Below are 17,193 nucleotides of genomic sequence, written 5' to 3'. Positions count from 1 at the left end.
TTGTTTTAATGATATCGTAATCAACTTGATCACTGATGTCTTCGAACAAATTAGATCAACTCTTGGTACTTTTTGTTGTTCAAGATTTTTAGCATGAAAAATGACTTCGATTAAAAAGTATAAAAGAGGTTTTGAAAGCATATGACAGGCAGAAGATTGTTTTCATCTCACATGATTAGAAGCATTCTAAAAATGTATCTTTTGGCATATATCCATACAATTGTTTAAAATCTGTTTTTTTTCATTTCTACAGAATTGTAATTCGGTATTCCCACTGTATATAAATTATGTGTTATATTAAGTTAATGAAGATAAGTTAAGATAAATAATTTTATGTAAATGAAGTATATAAATGGACATAGAATAATCCTAAGAAAAATTTCTGAAGCTAAAATAAAAAGCTGGAAAGATGATTTAACCAAATACAGGATGGAATTACAACAGTATAAAACACAGTAACACTAAAAAAAACCACAGGATATGCAAAGTTGGTTTAACAGAGGGGTTTTCAACCAATAATTAAAGCTCACAGAGGATGTAAAACAAACGATTGATAAAAATAACAAGACAAATTAATTGAACAACATGATAAAAACCAAAAAACGTTGAGTTCAGATTTGGAGAATATTGCTATGCTTGCAATATGTGTAATGATAAAACCAGAAAAAACAAGGAAATAATGCCAATCGATTCTAAACCAAAAATGCTTTCATCAAGACCAGATGAAGGATTCACAACCAATGAATTACATCTGATAACTGCTCGTGGTTTTTCTGTACCTCTGAAATATGGAATAGATACATTGATAATAACATTGGATATTAATGAGTATGATGAAGAAATTGCGATTAAAGTTAAAACGAAGTAGGTCGTAAAAAGGGTTATCTTTCAAAAATCCACGCATAAAAGACGAGAAATTTAGATGAATAAACGAAATTGGATAATGAAATTAAATTATTACAAAAATTTAGAAAAAGAATACCAATCTTTTGAACCCCCGAGGGCCTATAAAAACGCATGTGGTAAAGGCAATGAAATATTACGCAACTGAAAAGAAAATGCTTACAACAATCAAACAAAATGGTCAATATGGTGGTTTGATGATCGATTTGCCAAAATCAATTTGGTCAATTATGTTCTGGTTGCATCAAAAAAATGGTAACAAACGTATGGATCAACATGCTGATTTTTGATTAAAACAATAGACATGTTAACAAAAAGGTTTAACAGCAAATAAAAAGATAACAGCCCATTGTCTCAAATGTTGTTTTGATCAATTAAACAAACTACGTGACATTCCAATGCATAGATCAAGTAAAAAAATTTGGCAAAATTGGCTCGGGTTCGTTGTTGTATTACAATTAATATCCAAGGATTTGATAGATAGACTTAGAATTACTTGATGGTTCAAATTACTGAACGTAATAATGGTGTTCAAATTGAATTCAGTCAAATAGCTCCACAATGAATAAACTAGGGGCAATTAATAACGAACACTTGTCCGAGCTTTTGAAAAAATATGTAATTTAATATTATAAAATGAACGAACAAGCATGACATATTTCAGCAATTAATAGAGTAAAAATTGGACGAAATAAACCTGAAGATTTTACAGTTAAATTTTCACCTCCATTATATCTCAATGAAGACAAACAATATACCTAGTATTGCACTAGATCGATTAAGTATGACATTAGTTGGGATAGTATTAATAGTACTTATGTTAATAATTAAATAAAATATTAAATGATAATGGTTCAACATGGGAAACTATTGCCGTTGTTGATGGAATGTACATTTATGGTGATCTCAATGATTATATTCAGCTGTTGCTAAAAATGATGATGATTAAAAATGGAATTATTTGATATTTGTCCTTTCATGTTATAGAGTAATTATAGATTTGAAAAAAAATTGGCAGCTGGATTTGAGAAATAGTAAATTTACTGCACTTGTACGTTTTGATGCAAAATTAATAAAGACAACAGAATACAGAGTCAGATTGCCAAATATAACCAATAGTATTGATGCATTAGAGATAGGTTGTAGTTTAATTGATTAGTATAAACTGATGGTAAAAGATCCGATACATTAGCTTTAATTCCAACTGATAATTTGACACGAAGTTATCCTTTCAATTTTGAGCCAAAAAGAGCTTGTTTTCACCTGTTATACAAAAATAATAACGAAATGCGTATTACAGTGAAAGATACGTGTAATATTGGATGATATGTTGTTTTAAATAATATTGATTGGTTTATGACATTAATATTGAAAAGTGAATAATAATATATAACTCATTAATATATATATGAACAAAAACGAATTCAAAATGAGATATGACCCAGAATCAATTAAAACATATCTCTGGTGAAGGAATATTTAGCAACTTGGCAAGCAAATTATTCAACAAAACATCAAAAGAATTAGCGGCAAAAACAAGTAAAAAGCTAGCTGAAACGGCTTTAACAAAAGGAGCTGAAAAAACAGGAGACTTTGTAGAAAATTTGGCTGGTGATAAAACTGTTAAAATTTTACAAGGAAAAAAATAAGCAAAATCACCTGTTGAACCAAGGAAAAAAAGTGACCTTTTCAATGGAAGATAACATTCTACCAATAGAAGTTGAGCCTGAAATTCAATCAATTCCAACAAATTATAAACCAACAAAGTCACAACAACTAACATATTTTGAAATAGCAGAAAGAATGAATAGATTAATGGCTAGTGGTAGACTTGGAAGAAAAAACAAAAATAATGTCTTACATATAAAATGTTTAGAAATCCCAAATATGTTGAACGAATAGAAAAATTTTTTGAATTGGCAACACCTTTAGTAACAGCAAATCCTGCTAATGGTGCTAGTCAAAAAAAGCCAAACCCTCGATTTGTTGTAGTTAATAATGATAGTATGTCACAATAAGACTGGTATAATGAAAGAATTTCAATGTCTTTTAAAGTAAAAAAGAAGGATGGAACTGATATCGCAGCTAACGATGCAAAAGAAATAGTAAACGATATTCATACGTATGATCAAAGACATTTCAGTTAAAGTTGGTGATAAAAAAATATATGATTGTAATGATGTAAATCATAGTGTAAACATCAAAAAATTGCTTGAATATACCAATTCTTATGCTGAAACTACAGCTACAGCTTTATTTAGACACAAATAGATCAACCGAATGAGAACCTGCACAAGCTGCTTACAACAAAGGATTTCATCAAAGAAAAACACTGTCAGATGCTTCAAATGTTATGAATTATCAATTACCTTTGAATCGCTATAGTCTGTTTGAATCACTAGAGGATAAACTTCTTCCCCAAACAAGAGTTGAAATATTGTTTGATTTGGCTTCAGATAATCAAGTTATGTGGCAAGGAGTCGATAATTCTCGTGTTGTTTTACAAGAATGCAGTTGATTGTACCACAAATTATTTTAACGATGATGGACAAAGTATGTATTCAAGCAATTATCGAAAATCACAAAAATGGACGTATTTGAAAGAAACTGTTTCAATGATGCCAATATTGATGAACAAATCCATTTTTGTACAATACATTTTCAGTATCTACTAATCCAAGAACATTGTCTGATGCTTGGTTAGAAATTGGAAATGGAATGAGTATCCTGATAGACATTATGAACCAGATACCGATGACTCATGTTATCGTGATGTTTTAAAATACTTTCACGTTAATAGTGAATATTCACAAGGTACTCTATTAAATAGGAGCAATTTCCATTTGCTTTGTTCATTTTTATATTCGATCTAACTAAACAGCATTGTGATTTAAAAGATTCTACTGTTAAACTAACTTTTCACTATAAATTATCTGGAGAAACAGCAACAGCTTTTTATATTTACGCTCTTGTTTTCAGTGAGCAAGATGTTGAATTTATCCAGAACAATGGTGAATTGTTATTCAGATAAATAAGGAAATTTTTACAAATTATATTTAACTAAATTTTAACATATCGTTTGTATAATCTAAATATATACAAGATATGACAACAAGATACATTTCTCATGGCATGGTGTTAAATTATCACCAAACGAAAAACAAACATTAGCAAGAGCTATAAATAGCAGATTAACATTACGACTATCTAATTCTCAATTATCTGGACCTGATAAGCTTATTCTAACAAAAACACAATTGAAAAACTACAAAAATTAATGAAAAATGGAACAGGAACTGATTTGAAAATATCAAAAACACAAATTAAAAAAGTTGGTGGTAATATTTTTAGCACATTAGCTACTAAATTATTACCAAACGTAATGCCTGCTGGAGCTCCTTTATTAACAGGAGCTTTAGCTGGATTAGGTGAAAACATTACTGATAAAATGTTTGGTAAAAAAGGAGGAACGATTATGGAACCAACACAAATGGTTCCAATGCTAAATTTACTGACAGCAAAACAAAAGCATGATCTCAATAATGCTTATCAAACAGGTGGCTAATATGCATTTAAGGCCAACAAAAAAACCAGATGCAACATGGTGCTTTTTGGAGTGCTCTTGCTTCAATTGGCATACCATTAGGAATGAATTTACTACCAAAACTGTTTGGAAAAGGATTACAAGTCGATCGATCACGATCTCGTAGCTCTTTGGCAATCTATGTACCAAAAATGAACCAAAAAAATTATGGAATTTCACCTATTCATGGTCAATGGTCAATGGCCAATGCAAAAGGGTTTTGGAATAAATAAAAAAACAGAAACCAAAAAAAGGAACAGGATTACTAACTTCAATGTTAGGCATAGCAAAAAGTCAAACAACGAACAAAATTCCAATCTTAGGCCAGTTAATATAAAATTTATCAATAAACCACTGAGCAACTTTGATCTGATTGATTGGGTTAAAAAGCTTGGTTTCAAACATTTCAGACGTATTTATTCAAGAGACATTCTTCCGTCTAAAATTCGAAAAGCATGTGGGATATTCAATTTAGATACAATGATTGGACAGGGCACTCATCGGGTAGCATTTAGAAATATAAACAATCAAGCAGAATACTTGGGATTCTTTCGGTCTGTTAATGCCTAAAAAAGTTGAAATTTCTCTTAATACAAGCAACAAACAAATACAGCGTTTTGTGTCGATATTGGTGTCTATAATTAAGTAAAGTACGATTGTCTGGGTGAGTGTAGTCCTCAGAAGGACTGTTTGAGATGACATTTGACATCTCAAACAGTCCTTCTCAGGACTACACTCACACGGACGATAGTACTTTACTTAATTATATGACTCCTGGGTTCAAACCATTTACAATTGGTGTCTATATTACTTATACTTATTGGAAAGGCAAAATGGAAAAAGTATATTAGCAACAATCCATGATGCCAAATTTGATACGAATGATCAATCGTTTTATAATCAATTATTTCAAAAATATGTAATTTATATATATATATAAAATGGTTAAATCATATTGCGTTAAACAAAAAAAACAAACTGAATGTGTTGAACCTTCAGGTTATAAACAAACAAAAAAATGGTGGACATGTTTTTTTGCACTTGTGCTGAATGCGGCATTAAAAAGACTTGATTTGTTAAACAGAATAATTTAAACTTATTACCCCTCAGAATTAGAGGGGCTTTATAAAAATAAATCACAAAGCATGTCTGGTAATGGATTGTTATTAAATATTAGTAATACAGCAGCAGAATTATTTTTAACCAAAGGAGTACCTTATCTTGGTAAAAAAAGCTGTTAAAATGGGTCGTTATTACACATCAGAAATGTTACGAGATCCAAAATTGTAGAAAAAAGCCGTTGAATATGCTTTGGCTAAACTCAATCCAACAATTCAAAATGTTGGATCACAAGCTTTTGATCAATTGTCGACTAAAATTAGACCAAAGAAAAAATAGAAAACAAACAGAAAAGATTTAGATGGAAGTGGTTTTGATTTACCTTTTGATTTACATAAAGCTATTGGTAAATTACCAAGACCTCAATCAGGTTTTACTTTTCCTGGTCATAAATATACTGGACCATATAATCCATTAGAACAACAGCTCGAATATGACCCAATTACAGGCGAAATACTTGAAATATATGATCAACCAACAGGACCAACTGATGCCATTGCAATGCAACATGATGTTGATTATGCTGTTTGTAAATGATAGAAAATGCAAAAATAAAGCTGACAGGAAAATGGTTCAAGATTTAGATAATGTTCCATACAACAATAGGCAAAGGGGCCATTGGTTGACTTGAAATGTAATCAATACAAAACAAAAACTTGGTCTTGGTGTTAAGCCAAAAGACGTAAAAAGCCGTTGAGTAAAGAGAAAATAAACTGGCAGCAACAGTTAGCAGATGAGCTACACAAACCAATCAAACGAAAATTTAACAAAATAAAAAAAACTATAAAGGGAAAACCAATACCTACACCACGTCGTAGTGTTAAACAAATAGTTCAAGATTATGAAGATAATATAATCGAACCACCACTTGAATTTCGTGATGATTATAAACCAATTCCAGCTTTAAGAACTAAAAAACAGCTTCTTAAAAATTCTGTACCACTACCAAGAACTATAATAAAAGAAACAAACAAAGCTTTAAAAGCCTACACAAAATCATACAAAACTATCATTAAAAACGATAAAGATCCCTTAATTCAATCACAAAACACACGAAAAGCAATTGAAATACATATTGAAAAAATTTTAAACGAAATGAAAGGATTAAAATTCATTGAAACCCTTAATATAACATTTGAAAAGCAGTCAAGTAATGAGAAAAAAATTAAATACGCTTATTTTAACAGTAAAGCACAAACAATTAATAAAACGCAAATAGAACTAGCTTTAAAATTATCAAAACAGGAAATATTACTAATATTGTAAGTAAATGGATTTCTGAAAGATCTGGTTGGCTTATAAAATCAATTAATAATCATTACCTTAATATTGTTAAATATCAACCAATGAAAGGATCATCTTACATTAACCTACCAAATGAATTATGTAATAGTGCAAAAGGATTGATAAACTTAAAATGCAACGATAATTAATGCTTTAGATGGTGTCATATCAGACATCTTAATCCGCAAAACAAAGATCCACAAAGGATAAAAACGTCTGACAGATCATTTATCAAAAATCTAAATTATCAAGGCATTGAATTTCCAGTAACAATTAAACAGATTAACAATGTAAAGTAACATTCAATGCATTTGGTTATGAAAATTAACAACCATTTCCAATCCATGTATCAAAAGAAAAGTATGAAGATCATATGAATTTATTAATGATTACAGAAAATGAAAATAAACATTATGTACTTATATTATGTATAATCAAACAAAACACAAAGAAAGAAAACACTTTTGTATGTATTGCTTGCAATGTTTTAGTTCTATGCAAGCTTTAAATAATCACAAAAAAATATGTATTAAAATAAATGGTGGAAAAGCTACTAAAATGCCTGAAAAAGGTTCAAAAGTAAAATGTACTAATTTTCATAAACAACTTCCTGTTCCATTTGTTATAGATGCGGATTTTGAAGCTATTACGGAAAAAGTTAAGGGTTGCAAACCAAATAACGACAAATCATACACTGAAGCTTATCAAAAGTATACTGCTTGTGATTATGGTTATAAAGTTGTTTGTTGTTATGATAATAAATACAGCAAACCAGTTCAAATTTATAGAGGTGAAAATGCTGTATACAAATTGATGGAAAAGATGCTTGAAGAGGTTAAATATTGTAAAAATGTCATCAAATACAAATTCAACAAACCATTAAAAATGACAAAAGAAGATGAGGAAAACTTTAAAAAGCTGATGAATGCCACATTTGAAATAAATAATATATTGAAATAAATAAGATATTGTGGTTAGAGATCATTGTCATATCACTGGATCATTTAGAGGATCAGCTCATCAAGATTGTAATCTTAATTTCCGACTGACTGATAAGATACCAGTTATATTTCACAATTTACGTGGTTATGATTCACATTTTATAATGCAAAATATTGGGCAAATACAGTGTAGCTAAAAATCATAAATATAAATTATAAAGAAAGGAGAAGAATGCCAAATGAATATTACTGCCATACCAAATAATATGGAAAAGTGCAATGTATATGGCTTTTATGCTTGGTAATAATTTAACATTCATTGATAGTTTTCAATTTATGAGTTCAAGTCTTGATAAACTTGTCATCAATCTCCCTAATGAAACATTCAAATACACAAAAAAAGAATTCAAAAACGAAGTTTCAGCTTATGAAACAAAAAGGGGTATATCCTTATGATTGTATGGATTCATTTGACAAATTTAATGAAACAAAATTACCAAACAAAGACGATTTTTACAGCATTTTAAATGATGAAAATATATCAGATAATCAATACAATCATGCTCAAAACGTATGGAATACTTTTAATTTGAAAACTCTGGGTAAATATCACAACTTGTATCTTAAATCTGACATTCTTTTATTAGCTGATGTTTTTGAAAATTTCAGAAAAACATGTTTGCAGTATTACAAATTAGATCCTGCTCATTATTTTACAAGCCCTGGTCTTAGTTGGGATGCTATTCTTAAAATGACAAACATAAAATTAGAACTTATTGATGTTGATATGTACCAATTTGTTGAAAAAGGTATGAGAGGTGGTATTAGTTACATAGCTAATCGTTATTCAAAAGCAAACAATAAATACATGAAAATATACAATGACAAGGTGCCTTCAAAGTATATTATGTATTTAGATGCCAATAATTTATACGGTTTTGCAATGTCACAATGCCTTCCATACGGCAATTTCAACTGGTTAACACAAAAACAAATTGATAAGCTACACCTAGCTAAATATAAAGAAGATAGCAAAAAAGGGTTTATTTTAGACGTTAAACTTGAGTATCCAAAAGAATTACATGATTTGCATAATGATTATCCTCTTCCTCCTGAAAAAATCAAAGTTACAAAAAAAATGCTATCTGAAAATGCTAAAAATATTGCTGATAAATTTAAAATATCAACATGTCTAGTACATAAACTAATTCCAACTTTGAAAAACAAAGAGAAGTATGTTCTTCATCACAGAACCTTCAATTATATACTGATCTTGGATTAAAAGTCACTAAAGTTCATAGAGTACTAGAGTTTGATCAATCTCCTTGGCTAAAGCAGTATATTGATTTTAATGCACAGAAAAGAACAAATGCTACAAACACTTTCGAAAAAGACTTTTTTAAGTTGATGAATAATGCTGTATACGGAAAATCAATGGAAAATTTAAGAAAAAGAGTTAATGTTAGATTGGTAACAGATGAAAAGAAACTGTTAAAAATAGCTGCTAAACCTACTTATGTAAGTGGTAAGATCTTCCATGAAAATCTAGTAGCTGTGCATAAAATAAAAGAATCTCTTACTCTTAATAGACCAGCTTATATTGGAATGTGTATTTCGGATATTTCAAAGACATTAATGTATGATTTTCACTATAATTATATCAAACAAAAGTACAATAATAAAGCAAAATTATTATTCACAGACACAGACTCACTGACTTATGAAATTACAACCAATGATGTGTTTAAAGACTTTTGGAATAATAAAGAAAAATTTGATTTCAGTGATTATCCAGAAAATAGTAAATTCTATGATAAAACTAATAAAAAAATTATTGGCAAATTCAAAGATGAAACTTCATGTATTCCAATTACAGAATTCATTGGTTTAAGATCTAAAATGTATTCTTATATAAAAAACAATGATCAAAATAATAAAACAGCCAAAGGAATTAAAAGGATTATTATTCCAAAAAATATCAAACGTGAAGACTATAAACAAATGCTATTTAATAACAGACAAATGTATCATACAATGAAAACCATTCGAAGCAACCATCATCAACTTGGAAGCTATGAATAGGTGGTTTGCAACCAATCTCTAGAGACACCGATAACAATGCTGCAATGTACAATTGCTGGTGGACGAACAAAAGAAGCTAATGAGAGATCTTTTGTTTTCGTCCACCAACATGGCGGCGATAACGTCACGTGAAAACCACCTATAAAGTGTCATTGTCATGCTTCGATGACAAATGATTTTTATTAGACAATGGAATAAAATCACATGCTTACGGACATTATAAAATCAACACACTAAAACAATCTGAATGATAAAGCTTACTTATAAAGTTAACTAATAAAGTTTACTTAAAGTTTACTCATAAAGTTTACTCATTGAACAAATTTATTTGTATGAATTTCAGAGAATGTCACGCTATGGTGATTTTTTCCTGTTCAATTTGATTATGCGAATATTTAAACACACTTCATGCATCACCTATTACACAAAAAATTACACAAATGTGTAAAGTTTCACTGAAAAATTATACAAACGTGTACACATTTGTGGAAAAAAATGTTCAAGTTTTGATCGGTTAAAAATCACGGGGAAAACACCTTTATTTAGTTTTCAATAATGTCGCGCTTTGTGATTCTTCCATTTGATTATGCAAATATTTAAACATTTGGATTTATTATTTGTTTCTTTGTTTGAATTTTTTGAAAAATATATAAAAAAAATTTTGTGTTGTAATTCTTTGTTTAATTTTTTAGTGTGATATAAATTTTGTATTATAATACAATCCCAATAAAAACTTGCTCCATTGCTCGTGAGATTTTAAATGGCTCACCATCCCCTGCTCAAAAAGCTAAAGCTTTTTTGCGCTGCGGCTCGCCTAAATCTCTTTAATACGTTTGTATTTGTATTGGAAACTAGTATTTGTATTAAAATTATTATTCAAGGAATAAAAAAAGCAGTATTTCAACCCAAATCACAAGTAGTTAAATTTTTATTGGCATTTTATGTTGGTTAACAAATACTAATAATATTGCTTGGATCGCTCACTTCGTTCGCCATCCAAGCAATATTATTAGTCTTTGTTATTCATTGTTGTATTTTGCATTGGTATTTATCATTTGTATTTTACGCTAGTACCCCCAACTACTATATTACTTGTATCCTTCATGGTCACACATTTTTAAAACCGGTCCATTTGTTCCTGATATAGCAGGGGACAGCGCAAGACACCCAAATACGAAGACCATAGTGAATAGTCATGTACAGTGGCTGTACATGGACTTTTGGTCTTATTACAAAACTATGCACCAGTATGGGAAAGGTTGTCAGGAACAAAGAGGAGCACAGCTTCAAACTCCCCTAATATTGAACATTTGGTATCAACCTCTGTCTTTGAGGCACCTGTCTTTGTTTTTTGTCTTAAGCCGCTTTTACATGTTTAAACTTTCACCTGAAACTTGTCTGCAACAGCGCTGCGAAACAAGTTTCAGGAGGCATCGCACCAAGACTTTTTTGAACTTCTGTTGCGACACAAGTTTCATGAAAAGTAGAACTGCTTCCTAGTTCTGCAAAGATCACAGCAATCGCAGTGGTGATAAAAACAGGAGTTTCACCGTGTAACACCACTTCGTGAAACTGGTCTCGCTCGGTTTTGTTACGCTATGTTGCAAACTAAGCCAATCAGAAACTGGCTAAGGCCACGTAAACAACATTTTGAAACCAGTTTCAACGTTTCCGAACGAGTTTCGACCTTACATGTTACACGGCGCACCGCCTGCTGAAACTTTTTTTGCAGCACCGTTGTACACAAGTTTCAGCTTAAAGTTTCAATGTGTAACAGCAGCTTTATTCTCTTTTGTTTGCCCCAAACCACAGTTATCCTAAAACCTGTTCAGCTTTCACCTTACTGTGCACTTCCCACTATTCTGATTATTGATGTTTACCTTGATTTTTCTCCCCAATGAAATCAACTTCTTGTAGACTAGGAATATCTGATGAAAAATGGAACGTGTTCATAGCCCCTCTGGGATCAGTGCTCCACGCTAGAGATAGGACAGTTTGGCCTTCCTTGTTTTTGTTTTCTGGAAATCTTCCCTGGAACAATGAATCTCGCGCAAACTTCAACAATTCAAAGTTCTCACTCCTACGTGCTAAAATGTGCAATACAGAGTCCAACCCGTGGATCTCTGGAGTTTTAATGATGTCCCTAGCTTCATGTCGTGTAAATATCGAGGCCTTTTCGAGCTCAACAAGTCGCTTGATCATGCTTTTCAAGCAAAATTGATGAAAACGAATTTTCTTGTGATACGATCTGCCTTCAAATTTCATGCTGATGGCCGATACGTGAAAAGGTGTGAAACCACGATTGTCCTGAGCAGCTAAAAGCTTGGGAGAATCTTCAGTTAGGCAATGCAACACTTTCTCAAACGCTCCCTCACGGTCAAATGATACGTTGCCTTTATTCACATGGAAATGCTTAGCAGCAAAATGTAAAGCCGTTTCGCCATGTTCATTCAACACGTTCGCGATGAAGTCGTTTCGCAAAAGTCCTTGGACAACGGCAAATTTGCCAAAAGCACAAGCAAGAAATAGAAGCGGGCATCTGAGTTGGTCCAAAGGATCTGGGATGAAACAGTTTTGATCCCAGCCAGCTGATGTCGCAGAGTCAATGGCGACCTTTAGTGCAGAGGGCAAATCTCCAGTACACGGATGAATCCTTGATGCCGCTTTCCGCCCATCGATCAAAAGCGCTGTCACCAAGTTGTGATGCAAGAAGCTGCAGTTGTTTCCGCAAAAGGGAGTATGTTTTCCTACCATGGCGGGCGACTTAGTGGTTAAAGGCAGATGACTGGAGTCGAAGGAAGTCATTGCAATTGCAGTCGTTGACATGCGACGCGTTTGAAATGTGAGAATCAACAGAAATCTAGCAACTGTTTCAGTGACGTGCCTAGCCCGCCATTTTGGAAGCAACCTCGTTTCCAGGGTCTCCATTCTTTGCCTCCCCTCCCTTGTCAAGGGAGGCAAAGAAACCAGGTTTAATTAGTACCCGGTTTTCCTCCTCAAATTTTGACGAGATACAAAAATTATACTTATACCGCAATGGTATTTGGTGTGTTAGTAGTCACCTTAGGAAGTGCTTGTTTTGGGTGTGTATTTTGACGTAAACATGGTATCTTGTAGCCAGATTTGTGGTGTTATTCTCTCCACCCTCTTTGAGTATGATACCTCCAAGATAGTGCACATCAAGAGTAAAAGAGTTGGATTGATCAATCGATTCATACAATTAGTCATAGTTGTTTACGTAATTGGGTAAGTAGAATTTTAATAAGTTTTAACAATACTCTGACTTTTGAGCGTCAACTACATGCAATTTTGGAATCGTGAATCTCTGGTTAAGTGAATTCCTTTCTGGAAGTTCCTAATCATTAAAAATTCGTTAATTTATCAGAATTAACTGTGGGACATTCCATTTATAATCCGACCCCTCCCCCCGCCCCCCCCCCCACCTATGGATGAGGCCCATCACAATTCCACCGGTAGGAATCTTTTTCAAAGGCACCGACAAAAAAGTGAAGGGGTAGGAAAGGGTTTTTTCAAAGGGTGCCAACAAAAATCCAACCAGTAGGAATCTAATAAATGGAATGTCCCTATAATACGTATAGGTATATGGTGTGAAGGTCAGCCCCAAGGGGTTCAGACAGAAAATAATTAACGTTAATTTACAGAATGTGGATAAAAAGAATAAAAGACATTGAGAGCTCACAGAGCTACAGCAGTTTTAGCTTGTTTATGGAAGATACAGGTAAATTGTTTTCTGTCTAAACCCCTTGGGTCATTTTTGAGTGTTTTTAGCATTAGCTCAGTTGGTTGAGCACCGGGCTGCCATGTGGGAGGTCGCGGGCTCGAACTCCGGCCGCATCAACACTCAGGAGGAGAAAGAGGAGGAAGTGCTGACTTGTAATTTCAACTGCAAATGGTTAGACTTTCAAGTCTTCTCGGATAAGGGCTATAAACCATGTCTTATATGTTTTATTATAAGTTCCCTGTGGGACTTGAAATAACCCAGACACTATTTGCGAAGAGTAGGCGATCTGGAGTCCCTGGTGTTCTGGCTGTCCTGTTCTCTCCAGCAGAAGCAGCCGTCTTGGCAGTGATGTCTCAAAAAGGCTTATGGTGTATGAGGCCAGCTAAGCAGAAACAGCCATGAGTCAGCGAGGGACTTTGCCATGTGCTGGAACATGTAGCTAGATAGATCGATAAAATCTCACTACATTTAAATCTTTTTGCAACCTAATTTTGGCTTCACAGGTATGTGATAGTTTATAAGAAAGGCTATCAAGAATTCCAAGAACCGTTCAGCTCTGTAACAACAAAAGTCAAAGGAGTATCACTCACAAACCTCAGTCAGCAGTTAGCATTGTATGGAGGAGTCCATGTTTGGGATTCGTCTGATTATGTGATACCCCCTGAGGTACATGGAGGACTTAAAATTATTAATAATGCGTAGGTCTCGATACATTGGTTAAATTGCATTCGTATATAATAAATAATTTATTTAATATAATCATAATAATAATATAATTATATTATTAAAAACTAGATCATTGGATAAGGCAATTCTAGGGTTTTGATTGGTTTTATTTATAATGGACATCATGGTATATGGTGTATTATAAAGTATACTAAAAAAGTGGATAGTGTTGAAGGCATGCTCTGATTGGCTACTCAAACTTAGAATATCCTTTGCTTTTCACCTCCGAGCAACTTGTGTGGGATTTGGGCCCAAAAATATTGTAATCGTTGCAGGAATAAATGAGTTAAAACCATCTTTTGGTGCTATATAATATCACTGCATGTACTAAAACAACTTGATAAATCACCTCATTGTTAACAGAGTGTCAGTGGCTAGTGCTGACCTCGCAGCTTTGCCGCTCGGTATATCACAGGCGGCCCAGACTCGGAGGGTAAAAAATTATAAGGATTTGTTTGGGAATCTCAGTAACAAACTGAAAAAGATATTTACCTGCAAAAGTTTTCAATAAAAAAGCTGTAATTTATTGTCGTGGTGACTTTCCCGGTTTTTGTGTGGTTATTTGCCTGGTTGAATGCGATTTAAACGACTTCTCAAATTCCCAGGTTGTCACTCTTACCTAAATAAAGGAAAGGCTGGCAACTAATTTCTAGCTTACCCCACATCTTGCCCATATAATCACACTTCTGCGGCATCAGTCATGCTCAAACTCCGGCGATGGCCACACAGATAAATTTACTTCTCCTTAACCAAGTTTCAAGGTCCAGCAAGCGTCCATTGCTTAGAAACAACGAAAAATATTCAAATTTTTAAAATCCTTTGAGGCTCGCTTACAATGAATTTTGACATGGCTGGTCAACCGTTCATCTGAGCCTTGATGCGGTGAGAGCAAATCAGTGAAGGGGTGACCAGCCGTGTCAAAATCCGTTGTCAGCGAGCCTCGAAGGATTTTAAAAATTTGAAGATTTTTTGCTGTTTCTAAGCAATGGATGCTCGCTGGACCTTGAAACTTGGTCAAGGAGAAGTAAATTTACCCGTGTGGCCATCGCCGGAGGTTGAGTGTGACTGATGCCAGAGAAGTGGGATTTTATCGGCGAGATGTGAGGTAAGCTAGAAATTAGTTGCCAGCCTTTCCTTTATTTAGGTACAACCCGGGAATTTTAGATTGAAGTCGCTTAAAACGCATTCAATCAGGCAAATAACCACACAAAAAAGTACAGCTTTTTTTTTGAGAACTTATGTGGGTAAATTTCTTTTTCAGTTTGTTATCAAGATTCCCATACAAGTCCTTATGGGCAAATATCTACCACTAGCCACCTCCACTTCCTTGAATAGTTGTTAACTACATGTATACCATGCTAGAATACAATTATCATCTGTAACTGTATACATCAGTTGTTTTGTTTTTAGAAAGAAGGGAAGATTTATCCATAATTTGTGGGTATTTTTGGTAAAACAATATTATTATTCCACTTGTGCTTGTTGAATATGAGAGGATTGTAGCCAACTCAGCGCTATGCACCTTATTGTCTCGACACATACATTTGGCGCCCCTGTGAATTTATAATTAGAATATTGCTCCTAGATGACACAGCTATCATTTAATAATAATTATCATATTTACTTGTCATTATGAACTATCAGTTAGCATCAAAAATAGTATTCTTATCTCAGTGTTTTGTATCAATTGTTGTCGCAACTACAACCAGTCTTTTAATTAGGCATTGTCATCATTTTCATTTTCATCTTTATCATTTAACCGTCTATGTGTTTTCTCATTTGTAAGTAAAGCTTGTGTGCCATCAGCTAGACTAAAAATAGTGCTACCACCCTTGAGGTTAAAGAGTGTTAAATATAGTTGTTTTCTGGTTCAAAAACAGGAAGATAAGGCTGTATTTGTGATGACAAACATGATAATTTCACCAAATCAAACACAGTCTGCATGTGCTGAGGACCCAAAGTTTCCGAATGTAAACTGCACGAGGGACAGTGACTGCCCAAGGTTGGAACCTGTTACAAATGGACATGGTAGGCACAAGACTCTTGCTCCTTCTTCCTTTACTAATACTTTAATAAAATAATAATTAACAATTAAATTATTGGGCAAGGTTGAGCAAAATATCGTAATTTGTCAGTGGCGAGCAGATCAATTTTTTGCGGAAGCCAAAGGTTGAGACAAATAATTGATCCAGGAGACACTGACAAATCATGATATTTTGCGATAACCAAGTTCAATAATATTATTGTTTTATCTTTTGATGACTGAATTTGTTTGTCTCAATTTCCAACAATTAAATCACTTAACGAAAGCTCAGGAAATAAACTAAATGTATTAATACCTTGTTAACTTATTGAATCTCGCATATTTTTTGACCAAAATATAAAAGATTGGTTGCTAATTGAAAGTTTCAGCTGGATATATTACCTTCCTCTAGGCTACAGGACCGGAAGATGTGTGCCTGTTAAAGGAAAGAAAGATAAAAACGTTTGTGAAATTTATGCTTGGTGCCCAGTGGAGATTGATGAACTTCCAATGCCTGGCTACAATTTGAGGTGTGTGAGATAGATAGATAGATAGTTTATTGCAGCATTTACAAGGCAGTCACTAGACTGAATTGCCTAAAAATTACATAAATAATTGATAACTAAAGAAATATTTACATGTAAAAATTATTATTAAAACTATTTGTAATTAAACTTTAGTAAATATTCAAATCTAAATAATGGTCATTGCTGGAAAGAAAGACAGTGTTCTTAAAGCAATTTGTACGAGCCTTAAAATTCTTAAAAGGGCACGGCTTCCTAAAATTGTA

At 32.9% G+C, this 17,193-nt stretch overlaps 3 protein-coding genes across 4 annotated transcripts in view; 2 read left to right on the top strand and 1 right to left on the bottom strand.

Annotated features, from left to right (window-relative positions):
• LOC138044955 (NLR family CARD domain-containing protein 3-like) overlaps nt 1-17,193 on the top strand; it is a 383,130-nt gene that overhangs the window by 62,337 nt on the left and 303,600 nt on the right. The window lies entirely within an intron of this gene.
• On the bottom strand, nt 8,891-12,770 carry LOC138047048 (uncharacterized). The gene is made up of 2 exons (XM_068893736.1): nt 11,793-12,770; nt 8,891-8,942 (listed from the first exon to the last, which is right to left on the bottom strand). The coding sequence occupies exons 1-2, from the start codon at nt 12,736-12,738 to the stop codon at nt 8,929-8,931; spliced, it is 960 nt and encodes a 319-aa protein (XP_068749837.1). The 5' UTR covers nt 12,739-12,770; the 3' UTR covers nt 8,891-8,928.
• The window catches only part of LOC138047044 (P2X purinoceptor 4-like), a 25,724-nt gene continuing 21,467 nt past the window's right edge, over nt 12,937-17,193 (top strand). For both annotated transcript variants that reach the window (XM_068893731.1, XM_068893732.1), the window contains exons 1-4: nt 12,937-13,158; nt 14,158-14,320; nt 16,261-16,408; nt 16,816-16,933. In XM_068893731.1, coding sequence (XP_068749832.1) covers nt 13,016-13,158; nt 14,158-14,320; nt 16,261-16,408; nt 16,816-16,933 — 572 coding nt within the window. In that variant the 5' untranslated portion in view covers nt 12,937-13,015. The remainder of the gene's footprint in view (nt 13,159-14,157; nt 14,321-16,260; nt 16,409-16,815; nt 16,934-17,193) is intronic.

The sequence above is a fragment of the Montipora capricornis genome, chromosome 4 (genome assembly GCF_036669925.1).
Source record: "Montipora capricornis isolate CH-2021 chromosome 4, ASM3666992v2, whole genome shotgun sequence".
NCBI classification, from domain to species: Eukaryota; Metazoa; Cnidaria; class Anthozoa; order Scleractinia; family Acroporidae; genus Montipora; species Montipora capricornis.
Note: the sequence above shows the minus strand (reverse complement) of the source record. Positions and strands in the feature narration are given on the sequence as shown.

Coding starts and splice junctions, on each gene's coding strand:
- LOC138047048 (XM_068893736.1), bottom strand. CDS start 12,738: ATGTCAACGACTGCAATTGCAATGACTTCCTTCGACTCCAGTCATCTG.